This window comes from Sus scrofa, chromosome 4 (genome assembly GCF_054392235.1).
Source record: "Sus scrofa isolate SSC_HxYL_T2T_F1_AM1 chromosome 4, Sscrofa_HxYL_maternal_Yorkshire_Landrace_v2.0, whole genome shotgun sequence".
Lineage (NCBI taxonomy): Eukaryota > Metazoa > Chordata > Mammalia > Artiodactyla > Suidae > Sus > Sus scrofa.
In genome coordinates, this window is record NC_139386.1 from 127863105 (window position 1) to 127890016 (window position 26912).

A 26912-nucleotide genomic window follows, 5' to 3' on the forward strand; every position below is an offset into this window, starting at 1 on the left:
CCACAACGGACCGAATGCAAGTGGTGTGCCTGGCACACGACTAGCCGTACAGTGAGTGTCTCGAGGGCCCAGCTGCTGTCGCTGCTATTGGCTGGCGACCTCCATGGCGCCCTGCTCTCGCCTGGCAAACCCAACCTCCTCTGCGACCGCTCTCCAGTCATCAGGTCAGCCTGCCTCCCGGATCCCTAAGGCTCCTTTCCGAACTCCGCAGTCCTGGATGCAGTGTGTGACGAAGACTATTACACGGCCGTCTTGTGCACCTGCCTCACGCTCCCCGCACTCCCCGCACTAGCCTGTCAGCTCTCTGCAGGCCTGGCTTGCTTGATATTGATGCTGTTGCCCCACAGTCCCCTCCCCCGTTATGCCTGGGTCACACGGTTCGAATGCAATAGAAACACTTGTTGGATAAATAAACGTGGGAGGTGTACACACATAATCTTTTCAGCTACACACACATTTGGTATTTACGATGCAGACAGACAGGCAATGAGAAATGAGGAGGGGTGGGGTCTCACCCTCTGCCCTGCAAGTAAATCACCGCACAGCCTTAGGCGGGGTGTCACAGAATGCCGCAACTGCCACCTGCCTCCCCCGGGACCAGGGAAGACGGGTTAAGCTTTTCAGCAGCAGTGGTGAAACACCACCAGCTCCTCCGTGTTAGGTAAGGAGGAGATGTGGGTTCGGATGGTAGCAAGTGGATCGCCTTCTCTTCTGGCCATTTCCCAGCTCCTTTTGCACAAAACTAGCAAAATAAAAAATAAGCCTCAACTCCTTTAAATCTGATTTCCAGAGAGACTCTCCCCCTAGCAACACATTCCAGGGCCAGGACATTTTTCAAAAGCCGAATCCAAATTCCTACTCTCCCTTTAAGCTCACTTTCCTTTGTCCACTGCCTAATGAGAACCACAATAGCTCCGACCACCCTTAAACGATAATTATCTTTATTCTTTTTTTTTGTTGTCTTTTTGCTATTTTTGGGGGCCACTTCTGTGGCATATGGAGGTTCCCAGGCTAGGGGTCTAATCGGAGCCACAGCCGCTGGCCTACGCCAGAGCCACAGCAACGCGGGATCCGAGCCGTGTCTGCAGCCTACACCACAGCTCACGGCAACGCCGGATCGTTAACCCACTGAGCAAGGGCAGGGATCGAACCCGCACCTCATAGTTCCTAGTCGGATTCGTTAACCGCTGCGCCAGGACGGGAACTCCTAATTATCTTTATTCTTACAAGGCTTTATTTCACTCTGTTCTTCAGCAGTTGATTTCGACGAGAGGGGACCTTTCCCTCCCCATCGATATTCACATCGCTTCTGGAGTTCCTGCCATGGCTCAGCAGTAATGAACCTGACTAGGATCCATGAGGATTCGGGTTCGATCCCTGGCCTCGCTCAGTGGCTTAATGATCCGGCGTTGTCATGAGCTGTGGTGTAGGTTGCAGAATCGGCTTGACCCCTCGTTGCTGTGGCTGTGGTGTAGGCTGGCTCTAATTTGACCCCTAGCCTGGGAACCTCCATATGCCGCAAATGTGGTCCTAAAAAGACAACCAACCAACCATTCTTTCTCCTCCTTCCCCATTCTTCCTCCTCCTCTTTCTCCATCTCCTAAACTTCAGGCCTCCCAGCAGGGCCCACACCAGCTGGCATCACCCAGCCCTGCAGGAGTCACCGCACAATAAAGCTGCTCTGACAGCTGGTTTAGGCCAGGGCCTAGTGCACCTGCCCCATGATCAGAATCCAAAGGACCCAGCCCTGTGTGCAACACCGATTCACTAGGAGCTGGCTCCCCGAGGAGGTTAGCTGAGCCTTCCTGTGATCAGGGACGGTCACTCCCACTGGACACCTGTCACGAGGACCCTTCCTTTATAATGGCAATCACAGCGCAATTCATACATACTTATCGTGGAGACACGGAAAGCCCCTAAAGGAAAAGCTACTGGGTTAATAAAGGTGCTGAGCCTTCAGAATGCAGAAGTACGTCCCTTAGGATAAGAGGGCAGAGAAAGCAAACAACCATGGTGCGGACAGTGCCTTTCCAAGACGTTTGAGCAGCAGAGTCTTCTCTCCAAACGAAAGCGTCAGTGGAATATCTCTCCTGAACCAGATGAATGTGGGCTGCTCTGGTTGGAAGGCGGGGTGGGCCCCCGCCCTCCTCCTCCTTCCCCCCATTTCTCTCCCCTGCACGGCAGGAGGAGGCAGTGGTCCCTGCACGACCCACAGGAGCCCCTGGGCTTTGGTGGGGCAGTGAAAGAGGGGCACGCAAAGAAGCTGAATTGACGTGATACAACGAGGGGGCGCGCGGTGTTGGCCACCGCAGAGACCAGGGTCTGCTCCCTGGCGCGCCTCGCTCCGCTCCCTCTGCAACCATATCTGACAAGCCCGATGGGGCTGAGTCCGAGACAGTCCTTAAGTCAGAACTGAAGACAGAAACGCAAGGGGAGAAGAATCTACCGCCTTCAAAAGGAACGACGGGACAGGAGCAGTGAGCAGGTGAGTTGTAAGGAGGCGTGTGCGGCCAACACGCACTGTACCTGCCACGAGCCTTGCCTTTTTATTTTACTTCTAGCTGCTGAGCTGTGTAAGATGCAAAGAGGGTGGATCAAGTTTAAATGACTCTGCTGCCCCCTTTCACATCAAAGAATCAGGACCACCGACACGAAGCCTGAGCCTGCCTCTGCCACGTGCCGGTGCGGTCGGCAGGGAAGGAAAAAGAACCCGCATGTTGGTGAGGGTGGGAGCGGGGTGGAATCTAGAGTGAAAAGCAAGCTGGTCCAAGGTGTTCCGGGGCCTGTAAAACGCAGTTTAATCAGAGTGCCATTTTTTTTGTTGTTAAAATGATTTTAATTATTGGAATGTACATTTTTAAAAATATGCAAATAAAAAGGTTTTGGTTTTTCGTCTTTTCAGGGCTGCACCTGCTGCACATGGAAGTTCCCAGGCTAGGGGTGGAATTGGAGCTGCAGCTACCAGCCTACACCTCAGCCACAGCAACACGGGATCCGAGCTGCATCTGTGACCTACATCACAGCTCATGGCAATGCTGGATCCTTAACCCACTGAGCAAGGCCAGGGATTGAACCCGAGTCCTCATGTACACTGGTTGGGTTCATTACCACTAAGCCACCATGGGAACTCCGCAAATAAAAACGCTTTAAAACGTGAAAAAAAGAAAATGCAAAGAGAGGACAGCAACTCAACTTTAGGACCTTAAAGACTATGTGGCCAATACATTCGTATATCAACAGTCCCACTGCTTTGTCTTTCTAGTCTGAGTTCTTAGCTTGATTTTCACGTATACGTGTTCATCAGTTAGTACATTTCTGTAACACATCTCAAAATCTTTGTGGAATAAACTGGTGTCTAGACATGTGCACACAGTTCTAGGAGAGAAAGGCTGGCATGTTATACCGTCACAGGACATCCATGGGGTCCGGCTTGACTCGCTACAGGACCCAGCATTCTGAGAGGTGCTATGGTATTTTACTGTGTTTTATGAACGCAGGTTTGAAGCAATCCAAGTGAGAACTAGATACACTCTGAAATGTATTCCAAGATTCTTGAGAAGAGCCTTAAAGAGAGGGTTCCTATAAGAAGGGTACCATCTCCCCTGAACAATGAAAGGTATTCTTAATCCCACTTCCAAGACATGAAACATAGACGGTCTCATTAGTCCCTTTACTTCTGCTGGTACATTTATTAGGAAGAGGAGCAATAATAAGTACTTTTCTAAGTGAGGCTTCTGGGAACATTTAAATTATAAAACAGCCCGCCGACTTATAAAAATACTGCTTTGTGTAAATCTGACTAAGGGTTATTAAAATTTCTTAAATTATCTACAGGAAAATAAAACACACACCCAAATTACCATCAATTTGAAAGACTCAGGAGAAAAAAAAATCTGAAATGCAAACAATCACAAGTATATAATTTTTCTGATTTTTAAAGGAATATTTATAGCTTGAAAGGGAAAGGCTGGTGAAACTCATGAAAATTAGGGAGTCGATTCTTTTCCTATTTCAGGAAAATTACAGTTCTTGGAGAAGACATTGAAAATGAGCTCTCTGATGACATACGAGCATTGTGTCAGGGCTTCTAAGGCCTCCTCCCCTTTTCACGTCTGAGAAGAGACACGCATCTCTTTCAGGTGACGTTGAAGCATGGCCTTAATGACCCCTGGAAGGTAGTCAAGGGTCTGCAGACTACAGGCCGGAACCAGGTCTATGAGATTTACAGGCCGGAACCAGGTCTATGAGATAGCCCGTTTCCCTCTGGCCAGAGCTACGAATAATGTTCGCATTTCTAAAATATTTGAAAAAAAAATCAAAATAAGAAGACTCTCTCTTGAGACATGAAAAATATAACGTTCAAACGTCAGTGCCGGTAAGGAAACTTTTCCTGGAACACGGTCACGTTCATCCATGGTCATGTTCACCCACGGTCTACGGCTGCCTTTCCTGCTATCTCAGCAGAGCTGCATGGGCCAGACCGAGACGGAATGGCCCCAAAGCTGAACGTATTTACACAAGCCGGCCTTTTACAGAACTATTGGCCCTGACTTAAGAGACAGTGCCCCCACGCAGGCCCCTCGGAGTCCCTGGGCACGTGGTGGGAGAGAGGTACCTGGTTGAGATGGCGCAGGCATCCGTCAAGACGCTGGAGACAGCAGGAGCAGCACCGGAGCACGAAGCTCGACCAGGCACCAGCTCGACCACGCTGCTGGGATCAGGTTGAGAACCAAGGGAACAGAGTCAGAAGTGCCAGGAAAATGGAAAGTTGGCGGTTTCTGTGAACACACGCTGTTTCTACTTGGAGACCTGTGTGCCCAGAGAAGCAGGGCAACGCCCACTCCGTTCTGCGGAAGGTCTCGTTTTGCACCTGCTACTCTTTCTGCGGAAGGTCTCGTTTTGCACCTGCTACTCCTTCTGCTACATTCTATCATCACTACTGGTCACCAGCAGGCTTTCTCTCCTGCGGGCTCACCTGTTAGAACTGCTGTTGTTTTCAGCAGAAAGGGAAGTGGGTTAGTCCATGTTTACTAGTAAAGGTGAACCAGACCTTCTCGTTCTAGGTAAGGGAACAAACAAACAAAAAAATCTCTCTTCTCTTTCATTTTCCCCAGTGTCCGAAATTATAAACGTGCTCTTTCAAACCAAAGTTTATATTCATGAAAAATTCATATCCCAGAGACAACAAAATGAATGCATTGTAAATACTGATTATGTGCCCACAAGAAAAAAAAAGATTCAAGTTTATTTACGTATTTATTTTGGAAATAAATCCTACAGTGAGACTCTCAGGGCTAAATTTCCAGGGATAAAGTAGTCTTTTGAAATATAACTTGAGCCTGTGTATAACTCAAGAATGAATAACTGAACAAACTTGGGGGGGGGAGGGGTGACTGAATGCATCTTACCCACTGCCCAGACACCCCTCTCAAAAAAAAAAAAAAAAAAAAAAATCCCTGCAAACAATCCTGAAATAGTTCTCCAGGAGGACCCCAGGAATAACTCAGCCTTATACGGACATTTTCTTGTCCCAGTGTTAATTCAATGGGATGAAACTTGATCTGGATGCTTTTCAGCCTCGCTGCGGTGGGTGAATGAGCCCTTTAATGTAAGAAGGACCTCACAGTGGCCGCGAGAAATGTTTAATTGTAGACACAGCACAGGCCCGAAAGGCTGTGGAGGAAGACCCCTTTTTTCACCTAAGAAAGGACACATTTCTCCAACAGAGACATCACGAGAAGGGAGTTGGGCTCCCGGTCCTCAGGGGATCCCGGGAGTGATAAATGACCTTTTAGAGCTCTGCCAGAGAGGCTGAACCACTGGGTGCTTTTAGATTTATGGAGGCTGTTTGACCAGAGAGTTTAAGGTACCTAGCTCTGGGGGGGATAGCTAGTTCCCCACTGCTCGTTAATTTATGATTATCTATCACTAAGGCATATGTGACATACATGCACATGCATAAATACATTTACCATATGTTAACTCTATGAATCTGTTCTTCAAGTCATCCTTCTGCAAGTTTCCTAAGATTGAAGGATCAACTTCAAAATGCAGGAACCAGAATAGCTAGGTTTGTGCTGCATGTGGAAATGCCCAAGTCACCAGCCTGGAGCTCAGCAAAATTTCAACAGAAACACAAGAATATATTCTATGACCAGGGAACTCCTTAGCCTGCATTTCAGGATAAGGGAGCTAGATAATTTTAGATGAAATGCAATCAATTGCTAATTGATAAACTAATCTTAAATCTTGATTACGGACTTAATTATCAACGGTTCAGGTTTCTACTTAAAAGAGCAAACAAAAACACTTCTAAAGCATAATTACCTAATTATGTAAAAAGCATAACATATGTAAAACCTTCCCAATTCACTCAGAGCACATACCTAGACCCAAAAGACCGGACGTATTTATGTCTGTGAAACTGCGACCCAGTCACCCGTGCGGAGGTCGGAGTGTGGGAGATTAGCACTGGGTGAGAACAGAAAAGCTGGGGAAAATCCAACCTTCCCTTGTTTGGAGGCCGGGAACACCATGAGAACAGCTGTCTTCCTGGTGTTTTGGTTTCCACTGGCATTCATAACCAAATGTGCATGGAAATAAAAAGCAGCGAGGAGAGAAACCCCCAGGCACAAAAGCCCCACAGTTTTCCGTCTTTTGAGCTGAGACGCAGGTCAGCTTGCCCATTTCTCACTGGTAAGCATGTGTGCACGTGCATGCACACACACACACACCAGCAACTTCCCATGGCACCCTCCAGGAAACACACAAGGCAGGGAATATTTTAGTATTAAAACAGAAACAAACACATGCTATTCTTATCTTTTAGTGTATTTTTCTTTTTTTTTAAAAAAAAAGCATGCATGATAAATGTCTTAAAAAAAACCTGTCTCAATTTCATCTTAAGAATTCCTCCTATTTCTCCAGCATTTAAATAAGAAGGAAAACCAGCTAACTCAGAACTAACTCTCCCTACCCCAATGCTGCCACCACGTTGGAGAAAACCCAACAAACTGAACTCTAAACAAAACAGGGACTGGGACAAAAAGTCTGCTGGGGGTGGGGGATGGGACCTGAAGAACACTGGGGCTTTCTGAAAGGCCACTGTCACAGGTCACATTCCTCTCCTGGGACTCAGAGTAGTTTGCCAGGGATTAACTTTTCTGCAAATTGGACGCGGGGGCGCACATGTTTTAAGGTGCTGCCTTACCTTCTCCTGCAGAGCGTGCGAGAGGGACCTCAGAACGGCTCTCGGAATGCTCACCACAGGGATCAGCAAGGACCCCTTGACCACTGTTCCCTGATGGTAGCAGAAAAGAGTGGAGAGCGATGACAGGATCGGGTGATCAGGAGGGTCATTTTTATTTCTGAGACAAAGAGAAACAAAAGAGAGAGCATTTAAGAAAACACTGCTTAGGGAGTTCCCTGGTGGCCTAGTGTGTTAAGGAGTCAGTGCTGTTGCTGCTACGGGTAGGGTTTGATCCCTGGGAACTTTTTTTTTTGTCTTTTTACAGCTGCACCTTCGTCATATGGAGGTTCCCAGGCTAGGGGTCCAATCGGAGCTGCTGCTGGCCTACACCAGAGCCACAGCAATGTGGGATCCGAGCCGAGTCTGTGACCTACACCACAGCTCACAGCAATGGTGGATCCTTAACCCAGGGAGGCCAGGGATTGCACCCGCAACCTCATGGTTCCTAGTTGGATTTGTTTCTGTTGCGCCATGACAGGAACTCCCCTGGGAACGTTTTTTTTTTAAACACCAGTATGAACTTTAGCTAGTCATACGGGAGAGTGCCAGGTGCCACACTACCTTGCCAACATGGATATAGCTTCTGATTTATTCCATTAACTTTATCAGAAAGATTTTCTCAAAAGAAAAAAAAAAAATCCAAAACCCTGAGGATGAGAGTACAAAATAACAAGTTTGGATATAAGATTAACATTCAGAAATCAGTCGCATTTCTGCATACTAACAATGAAATATTAGAAAGGGAATACAACAATACAATACCTTTTAAAATTGCACCCCAAAAATCAAATATTGGGAATACACCTGACCAAGGAAGTGAAAGATTTATATGCTGAGAACTATAAAACATTCATCAAGGAAATTAAAGAGGATTCAAAGAAATGGAATGAGATTCCATGCTCCTGGGTTGGAAAAATTAATATTGCAAAAATGGCCATACTACCCAAAGCAATCTACAGATTCAATGCAATCCCTACCAAATTACCCATGACATTTTTCACAGAACTAGAACAAACAATCCAAAAATTTATATGCAACCACAAAAGACCCAGAAACAATCCTGAGGAACAAACGCCAAGCAGGAGGCATAACTCTCCCAGATTTCAGGCAATATTACAGAGCCACAGTCATCAAGACAGTGTGGTACTGGTACCAAAACAAACAGACCAATGCAACAGAATAGAGGACCCAGAAATAAACCCAGACACCTATGTTCAATTAATCTCTGACAAAGGAGGCAAAAATATAAAATAGGAAAAAGACAGCCTTTTCAGCAAGTGATGCTGGGAAAATGGACAGCTGCATGCAAATCATGAAACTGGAACACACCCTCACACCATGCACAAAAATAAACACAAAATGGATTAAAGACTTAAATGTAAGACAAGACACCATCCAACTCCTAGAAGAGAACATCAGCAAAACATCCTCTGACATCAACCTTTCAAGTGTTTCCTCAGGTCACTCTCCCAAGGCAACAGAAATAAAAGCAAAAATAAACCAATGGGACCTCATCAAACTGACAAGCTTTTGCACAGCAAAGGAAACCATAAAAAAAAAAAAAAGACAACTTATGGAATGGGAGAAAATAGCTTCGAATGATGCAACGGACAAGGGCTTAACCTCTAAAATATACAAACAATTTATACAACTCAACAGCAAAAAAGTCAACAAGCCAACGGAAAAATGCGCACAAGACCTGAATAGACATTTCTCCCAAGGGGATATACAGATGGCCAACAAGCACAGGAAAAAATGTTCAACATCACTGATTATTAGAGAAATGAAAATCAAAACTGCTATGAGGTACCACCTCACACCCGTCAGAATGGCCATCATTAACAAGTCCACAAATAGCAAATGCTGTTGGGGGTGTGGAGAAAAGGGAACCCTCCTGCACTGTTGGTCGGAATGTAAGCTGGTACAACCACTATGGAGAACAGTATGGAGGTACCTTAGAAATCTATGCATAGAACTACCATATGACCTAGCAATCCCACTCTTGGGCACATATCCAGACAAAACTTTCCCTGAAAAAGACACATGCACCCTCATGTTCATTGTAGCACCATTCACAAGAGCCAAGAGATGGAAACAACCTAAATGTTCATTGACAGATGAATGGATTGGGAAGAAATGGTATATGCATACACAATGGACTACTACTCAGCCATAAAAAAGAACAAAATAATGCCATTTGAGCAACATAGGTGGAACTAGAGACTCTCCTACTGAGTGAAGTAAGTCAGGAAGAGAAAGACAAATACCATATGACATCACTTATATCTGGAATCTAATATATAGCACAAATGAACCTTTCCACAGAAAAGAAAATCATGGACATGGAGAATAGACTTGTGGTTGCTGAGGGGGAGAGAGTGGGATGGACTGGGAATTTGGGGTTAATAGATGCAAACTATTGCCTTTGGAATGGATAAGCAATGAGATCCTGCTGTGTCACACTGGGAACTATGTTTAGTCACTTATGATGGAGCATGATAATGTGAGGAAAAAAATGTATATGTGTATGTGTAACTGGGTCACCTTGCTGTACAGTAGAAAATTGACAGAACACTGTAAAGCAGCTATAATGGAAAAAAATAAAAATCATTATATATAAAACAATTTTTTTTCCAATAACAGAAAAAGAAAAAAAACAAGTCTGGCTTTACAATAATGTGATGCTGCTGACATGTACATGTACTCACTCAGACCAAGTTGCTTGAGTAAGAGTCTTTGATACCTTTTTTTTTTTTTTGTCTTTTTGTCTTTTTAGGGCTGTACCCCAGCATATGGAACTTCCCAGGCTAGGGGTCCAATTGGAGCTGTAGCCACTGGCCTACACCACAGCCACAGCAACGCCAGATCTGAGCCGTGTCTGTGACCTACACCACAGCTCAGGGCAATGCCGGATCCTTAACCCACTGAGCGAGGCCAGGGATCAAACCCACAACCTCATGGTTCCTAGTCGGATTTGTTTCTGCTGTGCCACAATGGGAACTCTGATTCTTTGAGACTTTTAGATGGTATAAAAGAGGGTAACTTCCCAGGCTTCTAGTCAGCATTTGCTCCTTGGACCATTAAGCTCAGTGCTGGTGAATGCCAATGAACAAATGCCCAGGGGAAAGGCATTTTGTAGGTACACGAAGGGGACAAAGCACAGAACTAACCGCTGGCCCGGGAACTTGTGCATACCCTGGGCCTGGCCAAAAAAACCCCCCACTATTTACAAAGAAATACAAAACTTCTCTCTGGTTCAAATCGTCTCTGGTACTAACAGTTTAGAAAGCAGTGATGCCATTTGCATTTGGCAAAATCTTTTTACTCCTTGGTAGCTAAGGTTCAATGATTTCTTGGACTAAGTTCACTGCTTTTGGTGGCACTCAAGTGTTATGACATGGAAAAGAGAATTACAAAGACAAAAAACAAAAAACGATGAATTAAAATGAACACGTTTTCCTCTTTACCACATCTACCAAACCTTTCAATTGCACCTAGATCCCATGTTCATTTTCAGAAGCTTAATTACGTAACATGCCCCAAGGTTTAAGCCACACACGTGCATATGTAAACACTGCCAGTAAGAGCGCCACCGAATCACGTGACTGGGGCTGGCCACCAGAGAGCTGTGGGCTTGCCGGGAAGGGGGCGCGGTTCTGGCTCCTGAAATCCAGCGGATGCCTCCTCTGCTCTTTAAAGGTCACTTCACTGTGAATCACTTATGGGACTGTCATGACACAGCTCCCAAGAATGCAAGAGTCCGTTTCACAGGCAGGAAAAAAAGGGGAAAACAAGAGAACGGGTACAGGCTTCAGCCCCCCCCAAACCTTAGAGATAAAACAAGGGCAACCTCGGCCCCGGCCCTCGGCCCTCGGCGGCCCGTTCCAGAAAATCAGGCCCTTTCCGAGAAGCTCCTTCACTGATTCCAAGTGAAGCTTGCTTTCTTCATAATGGATTATTCTACGGCTTGCTTGGGTTGCTAAGTCACCGCGAGTTAAGGCTTTGACAAGAGCCCAGTTTTGAGGGAGGAGAAGGAATGCGGCCAGAAATGTTTCAAGTGTTGGCAAGCGCTGTGTTTTGCTGTGACTTAAATCATGCAGGAAGGGAGAGAGAACCCTAAAGTAATATCGGGAGCAGAATAACTGCAATCCAGTTGTCCCACAGTGAGGGCGACGTGTGTCTCCACTCAATATTGTTGAAAATAGGAAATGCCAGGGAGTCTGTTCCTGATACGAATTCATTTAGATCTGATAAACTACAAGAGCGGCAGAGCCAGGAAAATCTGACACGTTTTTTCCTTTTCCTCAAATTTTTTAAAAGGAAGAATATTCACTTTCCCCTTCATGAGATTTATGGGCCTTTGGACATACTATGGTGCTCAGGCAGGGATGCAGGGAGAAGGGGGCGGGGCCTGCCTGCCATCGTAGACAAAGGATTCACGGGCCACTGTGAATGGGGCCTTGGGGGCCCCGCTGGTCCTCCAGGTCCTGAAGACTGGGGTTGGGCATCAGCCTTCTGAGGTTGGCCGGGATGGGATTCATCATTTCAGGCAGGGGAGTGCCTGCACTGTCTCGGCTGCCTTTGTCCATGCTGCATCCTGATGACGAGTCTAGGGCTTGGCTAGAAGAAGAGGCAGAGGTTCCAGAAGCTGAGTTTCCACGTGATGGGAGAAAGCCTGAAAAGAAGGCCAGCTCCCAAAGCAAGCCAGTTTGCAGAGCTAGGATTACTCCATACCCTCCCTGAGAACTCAACACTGCCCACAGTGCAGGGTCTTTGAGCCCCCACCTCCTCTTCCTAGACCCCTTTATGGTCAAAGGTAACATCGCCTCGTCACCCCTCCTCTGCTGTGAGTGTGGCTGGGCCTTCATCTCTGCTTCCGCCACAACCAGCAAAGCCTGCCTTCAGGAAGGGGATCTGATCACACCTGGTGAGGCTTAAACCAATGCTTCACCATATTTTGAGAATTGGCATTCAGGACCGCAGGGCAGCGAGGGGCATGTAGGGCAGCTCGGTGATGGGCTTAGAAGGACGCTGGGGCCTCCCGTCAGGCCAGGTCTCTCCAGGGAGTGCCGTGTGCTGAGCACCTTGCCCTGGCTTCTGTGGCAGTAGGAAGACTTTGGGTCGTGTGAGATGGCAGGAGACTTCAGGATGCACCCAACTTGCCCAGCTCCCCCACTTTTAAACAAGTGGCTGTCCTGAGTGCCGGGGCCCTGTGTGATGGAGCCAGGGCCCCAGGACACCAGGCCAGCTCAAGTCGCTGGGCCAAGGGTTTAATGGTCCCGTCCATCAAGTCTGCATCTGTAACACCTTTGCGGTCAGAATATGTAACTTGCTTGGACAATGGGCGTAAGTCAAAGCCAGCAACTTCAGGGGCCCAGGGGCGGGTTGTAGCTCTGGTTAGATCCAGCCTAGGGCTCAGGAAGCACTCTAACAGTATGGAAAGTGACTTTTGTTCTGAGGCTCCTGGACAAGGACCAGCGGCACAGAATGGATGTTCTCCAGTGAAAATCCAGTCCTGAGCAAAGGCGCACGATCGGGTCCCTGCAGAGACCCTGTCTTTTCCTGATGAGTCTTCCAGAAAAATCCCTGCAAGATGGGGTTGGGGGAGGTCTGTGGGGAAGCCGTGAGGTTCAGCCTTCCAATCCCACAGAAAACCGGCAGTCTTTGTTCTGGAGAACAGGTCCTGGGCAGCTCCTGCCGAGGTTAGGAAACACATCTGTCTCCCACCGGAACGCCGTCGGCTCAGCTGTGATCCGCTCCCTGACTTCTTCCTCGGCGAATCCGCAGCAGCTGGAAACCATCTTCTGCGTATTTGCAGACTGTGAAGTCCTGCCTCCGTGGGTCCCTTCTCCAAACGGAGCACCCCTGGCTCTTTCCTGTAACACCGCAGCCACGTCCTTACGGCTCTTAGTTACCGGGCTTCCGGCAAATGGTTGCAAAGGGGAAATTATACAGGTTGCCCATGTCCCGGCCCTCGATGGTCTTTGGGTGAACTCTTCAGCCCTCTTACGGCTTAAACGAATGACAGAGATGAATGCGCTCCGGCTATATTTAATTCTCACCCCGGGAGCAGGCCTGAACGAGCGATTAAAGAATTGTGAACCCTGAGATAAGGAAAATCTTGGAGGTTTCAAAATCAGGCACACAGAAAACATGCGCAGCTCTTTAATGGTCTTACATGAAGAAGTGCTAAAAATAAATCATCTTGCATTTTAGTTTAGTTTATTTTTATCAACTATGTGAAATATCTTAAAAAGTCAAGGACTACTGCTAGGAGTAACAGGAAAAACAGCAGTTTCCTTTCCCCACTGCTAATTTTCACTCCCTAGAGGTAATATTTTAGCTGTTTCTTCTGGAACTCATTCTTACCTCTTTTTTTTTTTTTTTTTTTTTTTTTAATGGTCTCACCCATGACACCTGGAAGTTCCTGGGCCAGGGACTGAACCCCAGCTGCAGCTGTGACAACACCAGATCCTTAACCCATTGTTCAGGGCCTGGATCAAATCCGTGTCTCCACATCGACCCCAGCTGCTGCAGTCGGGTTCTTGACCCACTGCGCCGCAGCGTGAACTCCACCCTTACGCTTGTAAATTACACGATTTTACTGGTATCTCTTGCTCTTTCTGCCTCAGAGACGGTCTGCCGACTTCCCACTAAGGACGCTGCTGGTGTCTTTCTCCTACCCAGCCCAAACACCCCAGCACACTCAATTTCCAACCCTCCCCCTTCTCATGATGACACTGAAATTGTAAATGTTTTCCTCCGAGCTTTACCGAGACATAATTGACACAGAACATTATGTAAGTCCGAGGTGTATGATGGACGGATTTGACACACTTCTGTGTTGGCAAGGTGCTTACTGCCATAGCCTGAGCTAACACCTCCATCCCTTATCATTACCGTTTCTTTTTTGCGGTGAGAACATTTCAGATCTTTTGGTAACTTTCAAGTATATGATGCAGTCTCAGAACCATAATCATCACGCTGTACATTAGATCCCCTGAACTTACTCAGCTTTAAACTGGAGGTCTGTACCTTTGACCCAATACCTCCCCTTTCTATGATCCCTCAGCCCTGGTAAATATCATTCGACTCTGCTCCTATAAGGCCAGCTTTTTTAGATTCCACACAGACGTGATATCATCCAGTATTTGATTTTTTTTAAGACATACCGCTCTGCAGAATGCCCTCAAGGCCCATCCGTGTTGTTGCAAATGGCAAGATTCCCTTCTTTCTCATGGCGGAAAAATACTCCATTATATATACACCCCCTGTCAGTGGACACCTAGGTTGTTCCCATATCTTGGCTATTGTGAACAATGCTTCAAGGAACACGGGGGTGAAGATATTTTTTCCGATCCTTTCTTCATTTCCTTTGGATATATACCCAGAAGTGGGATTCCCGGACAGTATGGCAGTTCTACTTTTAACTTTTACAGGGACTTCCATATGGTTACACCGTTTTCCATAATTGCTGTCTCTCTCCATCCTAGTCCTCACTTGCTGTCTGTGTTTAAAGTGTTATTGAAGCATCGTTGATTTATTTATTTATTTATTTATTTTTACCATTAAATATTTTATATAGCATAATAAAAAGAATAACTTAACTGGTAAGAATGACAAAAATAATACACTCTCTGAAAATAAGTAAAATATAAAACGCATAAATTGGTTAAAAAACAGTGTAACGATATAAACAGGTCCTCACAATTTGTTACATCTTATTGTTTCTTCAATATAGGCATTACACTATTCCAGGTGATGTGATAAACAAGACATTATAGACTTTACATTGTACCATGGAGAGAAATGGTTATTAATAATACAATTGTAGAACTGTATTATTTAATTGTACAGTTGCATCATTTAATTATAATTATCATAAATTCTTTGATGGAGAGGAAATCAGAATCAGTTCTAAGAAGACTTCAGCATTCCAAGGATGATGTCAAATAACCCCCTTCATGGTGGATTATGCGCTTATTTACTATGAGATATATTTCTTCTTCAGTGATTCCTGAAGCCTAGTTGATTTATAATGTTGTGATAATTTATATCTCTTGTGGGTTTTTGTTTTTGTTTGTTTGTTTTTGCTTGTTGGCGCTGAATGTGCGGCACATGAAAGTTCCTAGGCTAGGGGCTGAATTGGAGCTACAGTTGCTGGCCCACACCACAGCCACAGCAACGCCATATCTGAGCTGCTTCTGCCCCCTCACCACAGCTCCCAGCAGTGCCAGATACTTAGCCCCCTGAGCGAGGCCAAGGAGCGAACCTCATCCTCATGGTTCCTAGTCAGGTTCATTACTGCTGAGCCACAGCAGGAACTCCTCTCTGGTGTTTTGGATGACAGCCATTCTACCAGGCATGAGGTGTTATCACACTGCAGTTCTGGTCAGCGTTTCCCTGATGGTCAGTGATGCTGACCACCTTTTTGCGTACCTGTTGGCCATTTGTATGTCTCTTCAAAAAATGTCTATTCAGTTCCTCTGCCAAACTTTTAACTGGATTTTTTTCTTTTTTTTGCTATTGAGTTGTATGGGTTCTTTATATATTATGGATATTAATGCTTCTCAGATATGATTTGTAAATATTTTCTCCCATTCCATAGGTTGCTTTCTCATTTTGTTGATTTTTCTTTAACTGTGTAGAGCTTTATGCTTGATGTAGTCTCATTAATGTTTGCTTTTGTTGCTTATACTTTTGGTATCATATTCAAAAAATTGTTTCTAAGAACTGATGTCAAGGAGATTTTCCTTTATGTTTTCTTCTAGGAGTTTTATGGTTTCAGGTCTTATGTTTAAGTCTTTAAACCACTTTGAAAAAATTTTTGTGAGTGGTGTAACATAGGGGTCTAATTTCATTCTTCTTCATGTGGTTATCCAGTTTCTCCAGAACTGTTTATTAAAGAGATTATCTCCTTTCCCCTTCCAGGATCTCAATTCTCTTCCATTGAGCTATGGGTCAATTTTTATGCCAGCATCATACTGTTGGGATTATTTTAGCTTTGTGGTATAGTTTGAAATCAGGAAGTGTGATGCTTCCACGTGGGCTCTTCTTTCTCAAGATTGCTTTGGCTATTTGGGATCTTTTGTGATTCCATACAAATTTTAGGATTTTTTTTCTATTTCTGTGGAAAATGTAATTGGAATTTTGATAGGGAATGCATTGAATCTATAGGTGGATTTGGGTAATACGGATACTTTAACAATATTAATTCTTCTAATCCATGAACACAGGATATCTTTCCATTTGTTTGTGAATTTCATTTCTTTCATCAGAGTCTTACAGTTTTCGGTACACAGATCTTTCATCTCCTTGGTTAACTTTAATCCTCAGTATTTTGTTGTCAATGCTATTGTGAATGGGATGGTTTTCTTTATTTTCAGATTTTTTGTTGTTGGAGTATAGAAATGCAACTGTTTTCTTCATAAAGTTGTATCCTGCAACTTTACTGAATTCATTGATTAGTCTAACAATTTTGGGGCGGGGGAGTCTTTAGGGTTTTCTATATTTAAGATCATGTCATCTGCAAACAAAAACAATTCTACTTCTTCCCTTCTGATTTAGATGCATTTTTTTCTTCTGCTCACTTGGTTATTCTGGCTAGGACCTCCCAATACTATGTTGAACAGGAATGGTAAGAATGGGCACTCCTGTCTTGTTCCTAATCTTAAAGAAAAAACTTTTACTCTTTCACCATTGAGTATGTTTTAATGCTTAGCGTTTACATAATCAGTACATAAATAATATTCACAACTGATCCAAGGAGTGTATTCTGATTATACTTCCTTTTCTATGCAACTTCTGGTTTTTCCTGAGGTTAATAATTAATTGTTTCATGGTTTTTCTTTGCTTGGTTTTCCATGGGCTTCACCAAATGCTTCACAGAAGTATAAAATCTTTTCTCTACATGTTTGAACACATCTGATATTTTCTCAGTTTCCTTTTTTTCCTCCTTGGAGACATTCCTGCTGGAGCCCACTGTTCTTCTGCTCCTCCATGGACTGGATGTTTTCTACACTTGATCAGTATGTACCCTCCTGGGAATATCCTTTTCTTCTTCACTGTGCTAGAGCACTTTTCCTTAAACTCATATCTTCCTCCTTGGCTTACTTAGTTTTAGTGGAAAAAAGGATGTGGGGAGAAAATCTGTTGGGATGTTAACATGAACAGGACTTTATTCCTCTTTACCCTTGGCTGACAGTATGAATAGATATAGAATTCTAGGTTGGAAATAATTCTTCCTTAGACTTTTGACAGCCTTGTCCTGCTGTCCTCCCGGTTTAGAGTTGCTGTTGAACATCAGACCCCATTCTGGTTCTTTTTAAATTGAATTGCATTTTAATTGAAGTAGACACCTATAGTCAATTAATCTTTGACAAAGGAGGCAAAAATATAAAATAGGAAAAAGACAGCCTTTTCAGCAAGTGGTGCTGGGAAAATGGACAGCTGCATGTAAATCAATGAAACTAGAACGCACCCACACACCATGCACAAAAATAAACACAAAATGGCTTTAAGACTTAAACGTAAGACAGGACACCATCAAACTCCTAGAAGAGAACATCAGCAAAACATCCTCTGACATCAACCTTTCAAGTGTTTCCTCAGGTCACTCTCCCAAGGCAACAGAAATAAAAGCAAAAATAAAAGCAGAAATAAAAGCAAAAATAAACAGAAATAAAAAGAAATGGGACCTCATCAAACTGACAAGCTTTTGCACAGCAAAGGAAACCATAAAAAAACAAAAAAGACAACTTATGGAATGGGAGAAAATAGCTTCGAATGATGCAACGGACAAGGGCTTAACCTCTAAAATATACAAACAATTTATACAACTCAACAGCAAAAAAGCCAACAAGCCAACGGAAAAATGCGCACAAGACCTGAATAGACATTTCTCCCAAGGAGATATACAGATAGCCAACAAGCACATGAAAAAATGTTCAACATCACTGATTATTAGAGAAATGAAAATCAAAACTGCTATGAGGTACCACCTCACACCCGTCAGAATGGCCATCATTAATAAGCCCACAAATAACAAATGCTGTTGGGGGTGTGGAGAAAAGGGAACCCTCCTGCACTCTTGGTTGGAATGTAAGCTGGTACAACCACTATGGAGAACGGTATGGAGGTACCTTAGAAATCTATGCATAGAACTACCATATGACCTAGCAATCCCACTCTTGGGCACATATCCAGACAAAACTTTCCCTGAAAAAGACACATGCACCCACATGTTCATTGTAGCACCATTCACAAGAGCCAAGAGATGGAAACAACCTAAATGTTCATTGACAGATGAATGGATTGGGAAGAAGTGGTATATGCATACACAATGGACTACTACTCAGCCATAAAAAAGAACAAAATAATGCCATTTGCAGAAACATGGATGGAATTAGAGACTCTCATACTAAGTGAAAGAGAAAGACAAATACCATATGATATCACATATCTGGAATCTAATATATAGCACAAATGAACCTTTCCACAGAAAAGAAAATCATGGACATGGAGAACAGACTTGTGGTTGCCAAGGTGAAGGGGGAGGGAGTGGGATGGACTGGGAATTTGGGGTTAATAGATGCAAACTATTGCCTTTGGAATGGATAAGCAATGAGATCCTGCTGTGTCACACTGGGAACTATGTTTAGTCACTTATGACAGAGCATGATAATGTGAGAAAAAAGAATGTATATATGTATGTGTAACTGGGTCACTATGTTGTATAGTGGAAAACTGACAGAACACTGTAAACATGCTATAATGGAAAAAATAAAAACCATTATAAAAATTTTAATTGAAATACATATGATTTACAATATTATATTAGTTTTAAGCATACAACATAGTGATTCAATATTTTATTGATTATACTCCATTTATGTTATTATGAAACATTGGCTATATTTCCTGTGCTGTAGGATATATCCTTGTAGCCTACTTATTTTATACATAATAGTTTGTACTTAATCCCATAACCCATCTTACTCCTCTCCCCTTCCCTTTCCTGATAGCCACTAATTTGTTCTCTGTATCTGTAAGTCTGTTTCTAATAGTTATATTCATTATTTTATTTTTCATATTATAGATATGTGATAACGTACAATATTTGCCTTTCTCTAAATTATTTCACTAAGCATAATGCCCTCCAGGTCCACCATATTGTTGCAAATGGCAAAATCTGTGTTTTATTATGGGTAATATTCCATTGTGTGTGTGTGTGCACGTGTTTACATATATTCTTTACTTATTCATATGTTTCTGGACACTTAGGTTGCTTCCATATCTTGGCTGTTGTAAATAATGCTGCTTGAACATTGGGATGCATATATCTTCTCAAATTAGTGTTTTCATTTTCTTTGGATATATACCCCACAGTGGAATTGTGAGTCATATGGTAGTTCTATTTTTAGTTTTTTAAAGAGCCTCCATACTTTTTTTCCATAGTGGCTGCATCAATTTACATTCCCACCAACAGTGTACTTGGGTTCTCTTTTCTCCATATCCTTACCAACATTTATCATTTGTGGTCTTTTTGACAACAGCCATTCTGAATGTTGTGAGATGATATCTCACTGTGGTTTTGATTTGCATTTCTCTGATGACTAGAGATGTTGAGCATCGTTTCATGTGCCTGATGACCATCTGTATGTCTTCTTTGGAAGAATGTTTATTTAGGTCATTTGCCCATTTTTAACTTTTTTTTTATATTGAATTGTATGAGTTCTTGATATATTTTGGATATTAACTTTTTATCAGTCATAGGATCTGCAAATATTTTCTCCTGTTCAGTAGGTTGTCTTTTTATTTTATTTCCTTTGCTGTGCAGAAGCTTTTAAGTCTAATTAGGTCCCCTTTGTTTATTTTTGCTTTTGTCTCCTTCTTCTGAGGAGACAGATCCAAAAAAATACATATTATTACAACCTATGTCAGAGTGTTATGCCTATGGTTTCTTCTAGAAGTTTTATGGTTTCCAGTCTTACATTTGGATTTTTAATCCATTTTGAGTTTATTTTTGCTATGGTATGAAAAAAATGTTCTAATTTCATTCTCTGACATCTTCTTGTCCAGTTTTCCCAGCACCAATTATCAGAGACTCTCTTTTCCCCATTGTATATTGCCCCCTTTGTCATAGATGAATTGACTATAAGTGCATGGGTTTATTTCTAGGCTTTCTATTTTGTTCCATTGAACTATATATCCATTTTTGTGCCATCGTAGCTTTGTAGTTTTAACTACTGTAGTTTTGTAGTATAATCTGAAGTCAGGAGTGTGATACCTCCAGCTTTGTTCTTTTTTTCCAAGAGTACTCTGGCTATTTTGGATTTTTGGTGGTTCCATATAAATTTTAGGGTTATTTCTTCTATTTCTATGAAAAATGTCATGGATATTTTGATAGGAATTGCATTAAAGCTGTAGATTGCTTCGGGCAGTATGGACATTTTAACAGTATTAATTCTTCCAACCCATGAACACAGGATATCTTTCCATTTCTTTGTATCAGTTTTAATTTCCTTCAGTGTTTTATAGTTTCAGAATATAGGTCTTTTACCCATTCTAGTTCTTCTTCTAGCCTGTGATCTGTTTTTCTCTCTAAAGTTTTTGGGATCTTTTCTTTACTCATGTCCTCTAGCTCTGGGAAAGTTTGTTAATTTCTTCCCTTCTTTCTCCTTTGTTCTCTATTTCTGGAACTCCTACTAGTCAGCTGCTGAGTGTCCTATATTATCCTTTAACTTGTAAATCTCTCCTATTTTCCATCTCTTTTTGTATTACCTTCTAGAAGAGTTCTTCAACTTTATATTTTAATCCTCTAATAGAAAATCTTCACCTTTGCAATCATATTTTTAATTACAAAGAGGTACTTCTTGTTCTTTCACAATTTTTTTTTTTGGTTCTTTATGGAATTTAAGAATTTCTTGGTTCTCTGAGTATATTATAACTGTTGTTGGTGGTGTTTTGTTTGTTTGCTTGTTTGTTTGCAGTTTCTTTCTGCCACCTGCATTGTACCTATTTCCCTAAACTATTTTTGTTTGTTTTGTTCATTTTGACCTTTTTCTTTCACTAAAGGCTTCTTCAAATATTTAATAATTACTGATTACCAGTTCATATTTAAGAGTGAGACACTGAAGAGTGAGTTGGAGTTTCTATGCAAGGGTGACTATTGACTGGTGACTGTTGACTGGTTTTACTAGCTGGTTCAGAGTCAGGGAACCAGGTCATTTCATTGGGAGACCCCCACATGGCACCACCTGTAGGTCTTTTCCTCGGATTAGACAATTTATTCAAAGAAGAATCCAATGATCTCCTGCCTGGCTGTCCACATCCTAGGGGCTGAGGTGTGGAGTGCAGCTTGGTAGTAGGTAGAATACTATTCAGTATTTAGACTTTTACTCGCTTCCCCTTCTTTCAGCACAGAGCCTTGCTCCAGCCTCAGCTGTGCCAGGTGCCACACATCCAGACACTCTCTGATGACCTCTCCAGAGAGCAAAGCTCCCATCTCCTGCTGGTGCAGAGGAGGGCCCTGGGAAGATCCTTAACTCATCTCTGGAAGCACATTTTACACTCAAATTCCTGAGCCTCTCTAGGTTTCTGTGGCTCAAACCAGCCTCCTCTCCCCCCGAACACACAGAGATAAACGATTCTAGGTTTCTCCAGTCTTCTCAGAGTCATTACTCACCCATCCTCTCTTCAGCTTTCAAGGCTTGGATGATGTTACTTATCTGCTATCATGGCCTCTGTTTCCTGCTGCCGTTGCATGTTTATGCTTTTTTTGTTCTTTCATGATTTGGGAAGAGGCATTGGAATGGGAGGAGGGTTAGGTGGTACATAGATACACTTCACTGGAAGTTAAGTCAAAAGCCCTCATTGAAAATGCTTTGATTTTGTGGTTCTAAAATTGTCCAAAATCACTGCTGTCAGAGGGATGTGACCTGCTGTTAGAATAATTTTTGCTCCTCTACCCAGGAGCAAGCACACACACCACCCCCTCCAGCGGCTTGAAGGTTCTCAGTGCCAAGGGCTCCAGGCCTCTGGGCATCCTACAGGGTCTCTAATGATGGAGGTGCCCCAAAAGCCCCTCTTAATAAAACCCACAGTGCTCCTTATCTTTGGGAGATAATTGCTCTAGGGCGTGAATCATCCCTGGTTGACTTTGTTGCCCCCACAAACCCTCTTGTTTTTCTACTCATTTAGTCTGAGAGATTAGAGGAGGAACAGCCCCATCGGGAGTAAACTTCCTGTTCTAAGTCTGACCCTGTCATTGTACTGGCTGTGCTCGTCTTGTCTGTGGTTTTATCTTTGCCCCATGGAGAGTCATACACACACAAGGGGTAAAGGGTTGAGGTTGTGTGTGTGTGTGTGTGTGTGTGTGTGTGTGTGTGTTTACACTTCTGTCCTCCCCTATCTCATCAAGACAATGGAGGGTAAACACTTAAATAAGTACTATACTGAACGGAGAAGCAAGTAATTAATTCACTCATACTTAACTATATGAACACAAACGATATTTTATAGTCACATACAATTCCCTTCGGATTTCAAATTATTTTCTAAGCAAATATTCTCCTCATTTCATATGGGATAAAATGATGCTCATAGAATTTACTGAAGTGTGTTCCAAACAGATGAGTAAGTTTACAAAGACTGAAGTCAGTAAGAACGGATATTGACAGAGGAGTCAGCCCTTCCCATGTCTTTCAATTCTAAGCAGGATGATTACTTCCCTGTTTGGCTTCCTTCTGGATTTTCTTTTTCTTTCTTTCTTTCCTTTCCTTTCTTTGTTTCTTCCTTCCCTCCCTCCTTTTCTTTCTTTCTTTCTTTCTTTCTTTCTTTCTTTCTTTCTTTCTTTCTTTTCTTCCTTCCTTCCTTCCTTTCCTTTCCTTTCCTTTCCTTTCCTTTCCTCCCTCTCTTCCTTCTTTTTCTTTCTTTCTCCCTCTCTCTTTTTTTTGTGTGTGTTTTTCTAGGGCCACACCCGCAGCATATGGAGGTTCCCAGGCTAGGGGTCAAATCGGAGCCACAGCTGCCAGCCTACACCACAGCCACAGCAATGCAGGATCCAAGCCGTGTCTGTGACCTACACCACAGCTCACGGCAACACCAGATCCTTAACCCACTGAGTGAGGCCAGGGATTGAACCTACGTCCTCATGGATACTAGTGAGGTTCATTTTCGCTGAGCTGGGATAGGAACTCCCTGGATTTTCTAACTTAACACAGAAGAGGCTGGAAATGTGATAGATTTTAGACATAACACTTCACTTTACTGCCGAATGAGTACCCTGCCTATTGGAGCACAGTCTCTTGGCCAATCCCGTTTGGAGGGGTCACGCCAAAGCTCTAAATCGTCTTTGAGATACACAACATGAAGCACACAGACAAACCAATAAGAGCAGCCCGCTAGACCTACCTGTTGAAATAACACGTAACCACTGCCCCAGCTATGGTCATCTGCTGGCACACCAGGATGAATTCGCTAGTCCAGATGAGGCCAATTAAATGGTACCACCACATATACCGAATGCCCGAAAGAGGCTTGTATTCCACTTGGCCGCCTTCGACAACTTGTGCAGCTCCTAAAATTTAAAACACAAACATATTTTACACCTGCTTTCCTAAACCTGGAAGAAGATTCAACGGGCCATGCTGCCTCGTGCCTGGGCATTACATGAAACACAGATGCCAAAGTCAAGCTTGAAGCACCCACCATAATTTAAGACCCTCACAGCAAAAGTAAAACTTGAGAACCTACGTTGTATTTAGCTTATGGATAATGTCAACAGGGATACTTACGATGACTGAGTGGTAGGCAATCTGCAAGACATCTGATCCTCACTCTAATACTCACCCCACTTTACAGATGTGAAAACTGAGGTTTGGAAGAGTCAAGCGACTGTTGCAAAGTCTCACTGCTCACGATCCATGGAGGGAGAATGTACGACTGGGCACAATGGACTCTAAAACCCATGGTCATTCCACCACACCACCTTGTGATTCCAACAAAACTTATGTTGACGAAGGCACACAAAGCCATCAGGACTGCATGAGAGACCCCTACCTCACCAAAAATTTGTAAGAGACAAAGATCTTCACTGATTTCAAAGGGGTCCATCTCAGATTCCACTTCAAGAGAAAACTCTTCCAGTGCATTTATAATGCCTACCGGGGAGTTCCCAACGTGGCTCAGTGGTAACAAACCAACTAGTATCCATGAGGACGTGGGTTTGATCCTAGGCCTTGATCAGTGGGTTAAGGATCTGGTGTTGCTGTGGCTGTGGTGTAGGCCGGCAGCAACAGTTCTGATTCAATCCCTAGCCTGGGAACTTCCATTCCATACGCTACAGGTGTGGCCTAAAAAGCAAAAAAAAAAAAAAAAAAAGCCCTTGAATTAGCTCTGCAATTCAATTCCCTTCCATCTGGGTCTGATATAAACCAAATCCCAAATGCTCTGTGACTGCATTTGATTTCTAGATGTCTTCTACTGTATATTTTAAATAAACTACTATAAGAAAGAAGATGATACTTAGGAGTTCCCTCGTGGCTCAGTAGGTGAAGGACCTGGCATTGTCACTGCTGTGGCATGGGTTCAATCCCTGGCCTAGAATTTCTATATGCTGCAGTTGCAGCCAAAAAAAAAAAAAAAAAAAAAAAAACATGACAAGACCTACCACTTGAAGACCAGTTAAACACAGTTTCATATTTCCTTTCATAACTATACAGTTCATTTAGGCTCCTAACTCCTGTGTCTGTGACATGCACAGTAAGGGCCTGGGCAAAGGAAGTGGGAGAAGCTAATCAGGCTGCAGGGCAAGCTGATACCATAGACAGAGGCCGGTCTCAGTAACTTACACTCTGTGTCCTCTGAACAAGAGTCACATTGTGAGAAGCGGTGCAGCAGCCTGGTGTGCAGAGAGAAGTTAATATTTTATTCAACACTGGGCTCATTCTGGCTTGGAGGCAATCTCGGTGTCAGGTAAGGCACTGACCAATCCTGATGCTTTTCCAAAATGGGTGTGTTTCAGAAAAGCATTCCCAGCCCCAAAGGAGGTGACCTCTCATGCAAAGGTAAATGAGGTGAGTGGAAGAACCAACACGCACACTGCTGCCCCCAGGTGGCCACAGTGCCCGGGACAGACTGCACTTTGCAGGAACAGGTCTACGGCATCCGACTTGGGTTGGTGGGGGTGGAGGACGGCTGACTTCCTCGACAGATGAAAGGCAGGTAAAAACAGAGAGTGCTAAGGGGGGGCGCATCCTGCGTCGAGTCTGACCTCTGCAGCCAACGGCACATTGGCCCACATCCCAGCCTGGCACGCTGATGGTGACAGTCAGCCAGCAGAGCTGGGCTAAAGGGATAACTCACGGTCCGTGCACCCTTGGACCCGTGGCCCTCCCCACAGACGCTGAACCCACAAGCTGTTCTTGCTTCTGAACATCCTTGGCGAAAGCATCGCCTCCCTATTCTTCCGGTGCAGAGATACCAGGCTATTTACAGACCTTCCTTTAGGTCAGGGTTTTTCATCCTCCCCACACGGCAGCTGGCATTGCTGGGGGGGTGGGCGTGGGGGCTGTGCTGTGCATTTGTAGCATGTTTAGCAGCTTCCCTGGCCTCTACCCACTAGATGCCAGGAGCTTCCTCCCTCCCATCCTCCAGTTTTGACAACCCCAAATGTCTCCAAACATTGCCAAATGCCACCTGGGGGACAAAACCGCTGCTTGAGAACCACTGCTTTAAGCAAACATTCTGGGAGGAATCGGTTGCTCTGGCTTCCGGGTGAAGGCTTAGGAAGCAGCAGCCTTTGGGGGGGGTGGTGTGTCGGGGGTGTTGGTGCGCACGGCTGCCCTCTCCTGGACGGCCGGGCCGGTGCAGGCAAGAGCCCCTCGCGTCCAAAGAGCAGCTGCTTTGTTACCGAGGACCTTCACAACACAGCTCCCACCACCAGGGTGCCCGGGGCATGGGGGTGGAAAGGGCACTGAACTGGGAGAGGGCTTGGTTCCCATCTCAGCTTTGACACACGTGCTAAGCGACCTGGGCCTGAGTTCTCTCCCTGCAAAGATGAGGAGGGAAGACAAGCTGAGCCCAGGAACAGAGCTTACAGGCTTGGGGACTGAGATTCAAATCTCTGCACTGTCCCCTATGGCAGACCGGCCTTGGGCAGGTTGTGAGGTTATGGGACCTTTGAAAACCTCTGTGTCATCATCTGAGATCTGAAGGCTTACCTAATTCTCACTCCTTGTTGATTCCATGAGCTCTCATGGTTCTAAATGCCGTACATGGAGCTGCTATGGGGGTTAAACAGGTAGGTGCTGAGGAACTATAAGGTCAGTAGAGAGTTAGCTGTAACTGAGATATAGGTGGATATGACTCTGATTCTGAAATCAACAAATATTTATTTAGCATATACTGCATGCTAGGGTCATGCTGGACAGTAATTACTGGGGGGAGGGGGTGAAAAAGACAAATAAAAAAATCATCAAGAAACCATCAGAGTGGGCGCTCCTGTTGCAGTGCAGTGGGAACAAATCCGACTAGGAACCATGAGGTTGTGGGTTCGATCCCTGGCCTTGCTCAGTGGGGTAAGGATCCAGCGTTGCCGCGAGCTGTGGTGTAGGCTGCAGATGCGGCTCGGATCTGGCATTGCTGTCGCTGTGGCGTGGGC

General features: G+C 44.1%; 1 protein-coding gene across 20 annotated transcripts in view; it reads right to left on the reverse strand.

Moving 5' to 3' along the window:
• The window catches only part of SLC44A3 (solute carrier family 44 member 3), a 103944-nt gene that overhangs the window by 35258 nt on the left and 41774 nt on the right, over positions 1-26912 (reverse strand). For 11 of the 20 annotated variants that reach the window (XM_085023915.1, XM_085023931.1, XM_085023919.1 and 8 more), the window contains 3 exons: positions 23663-23828; positions 7211-7367; positions 4616-4711 (listed from right to left, as the gene is read on the reverse strand). In XM_085023915.1, the coding sequence (XP_084880041.1) occupies positions 4616-4711; positions 7211-7367; positions 23663-23828 (419 nt within the window). The remainder of the gene's footprint in view (positions 1-4615; positions 4712-7210; positions 7368-23662; positions 23829-26912) is intronic. The other 9 variants (XM_085023934.1, XM_085023921.1, XM_085023923.1 and 6 more) reach the window with 1 other exon arrangement.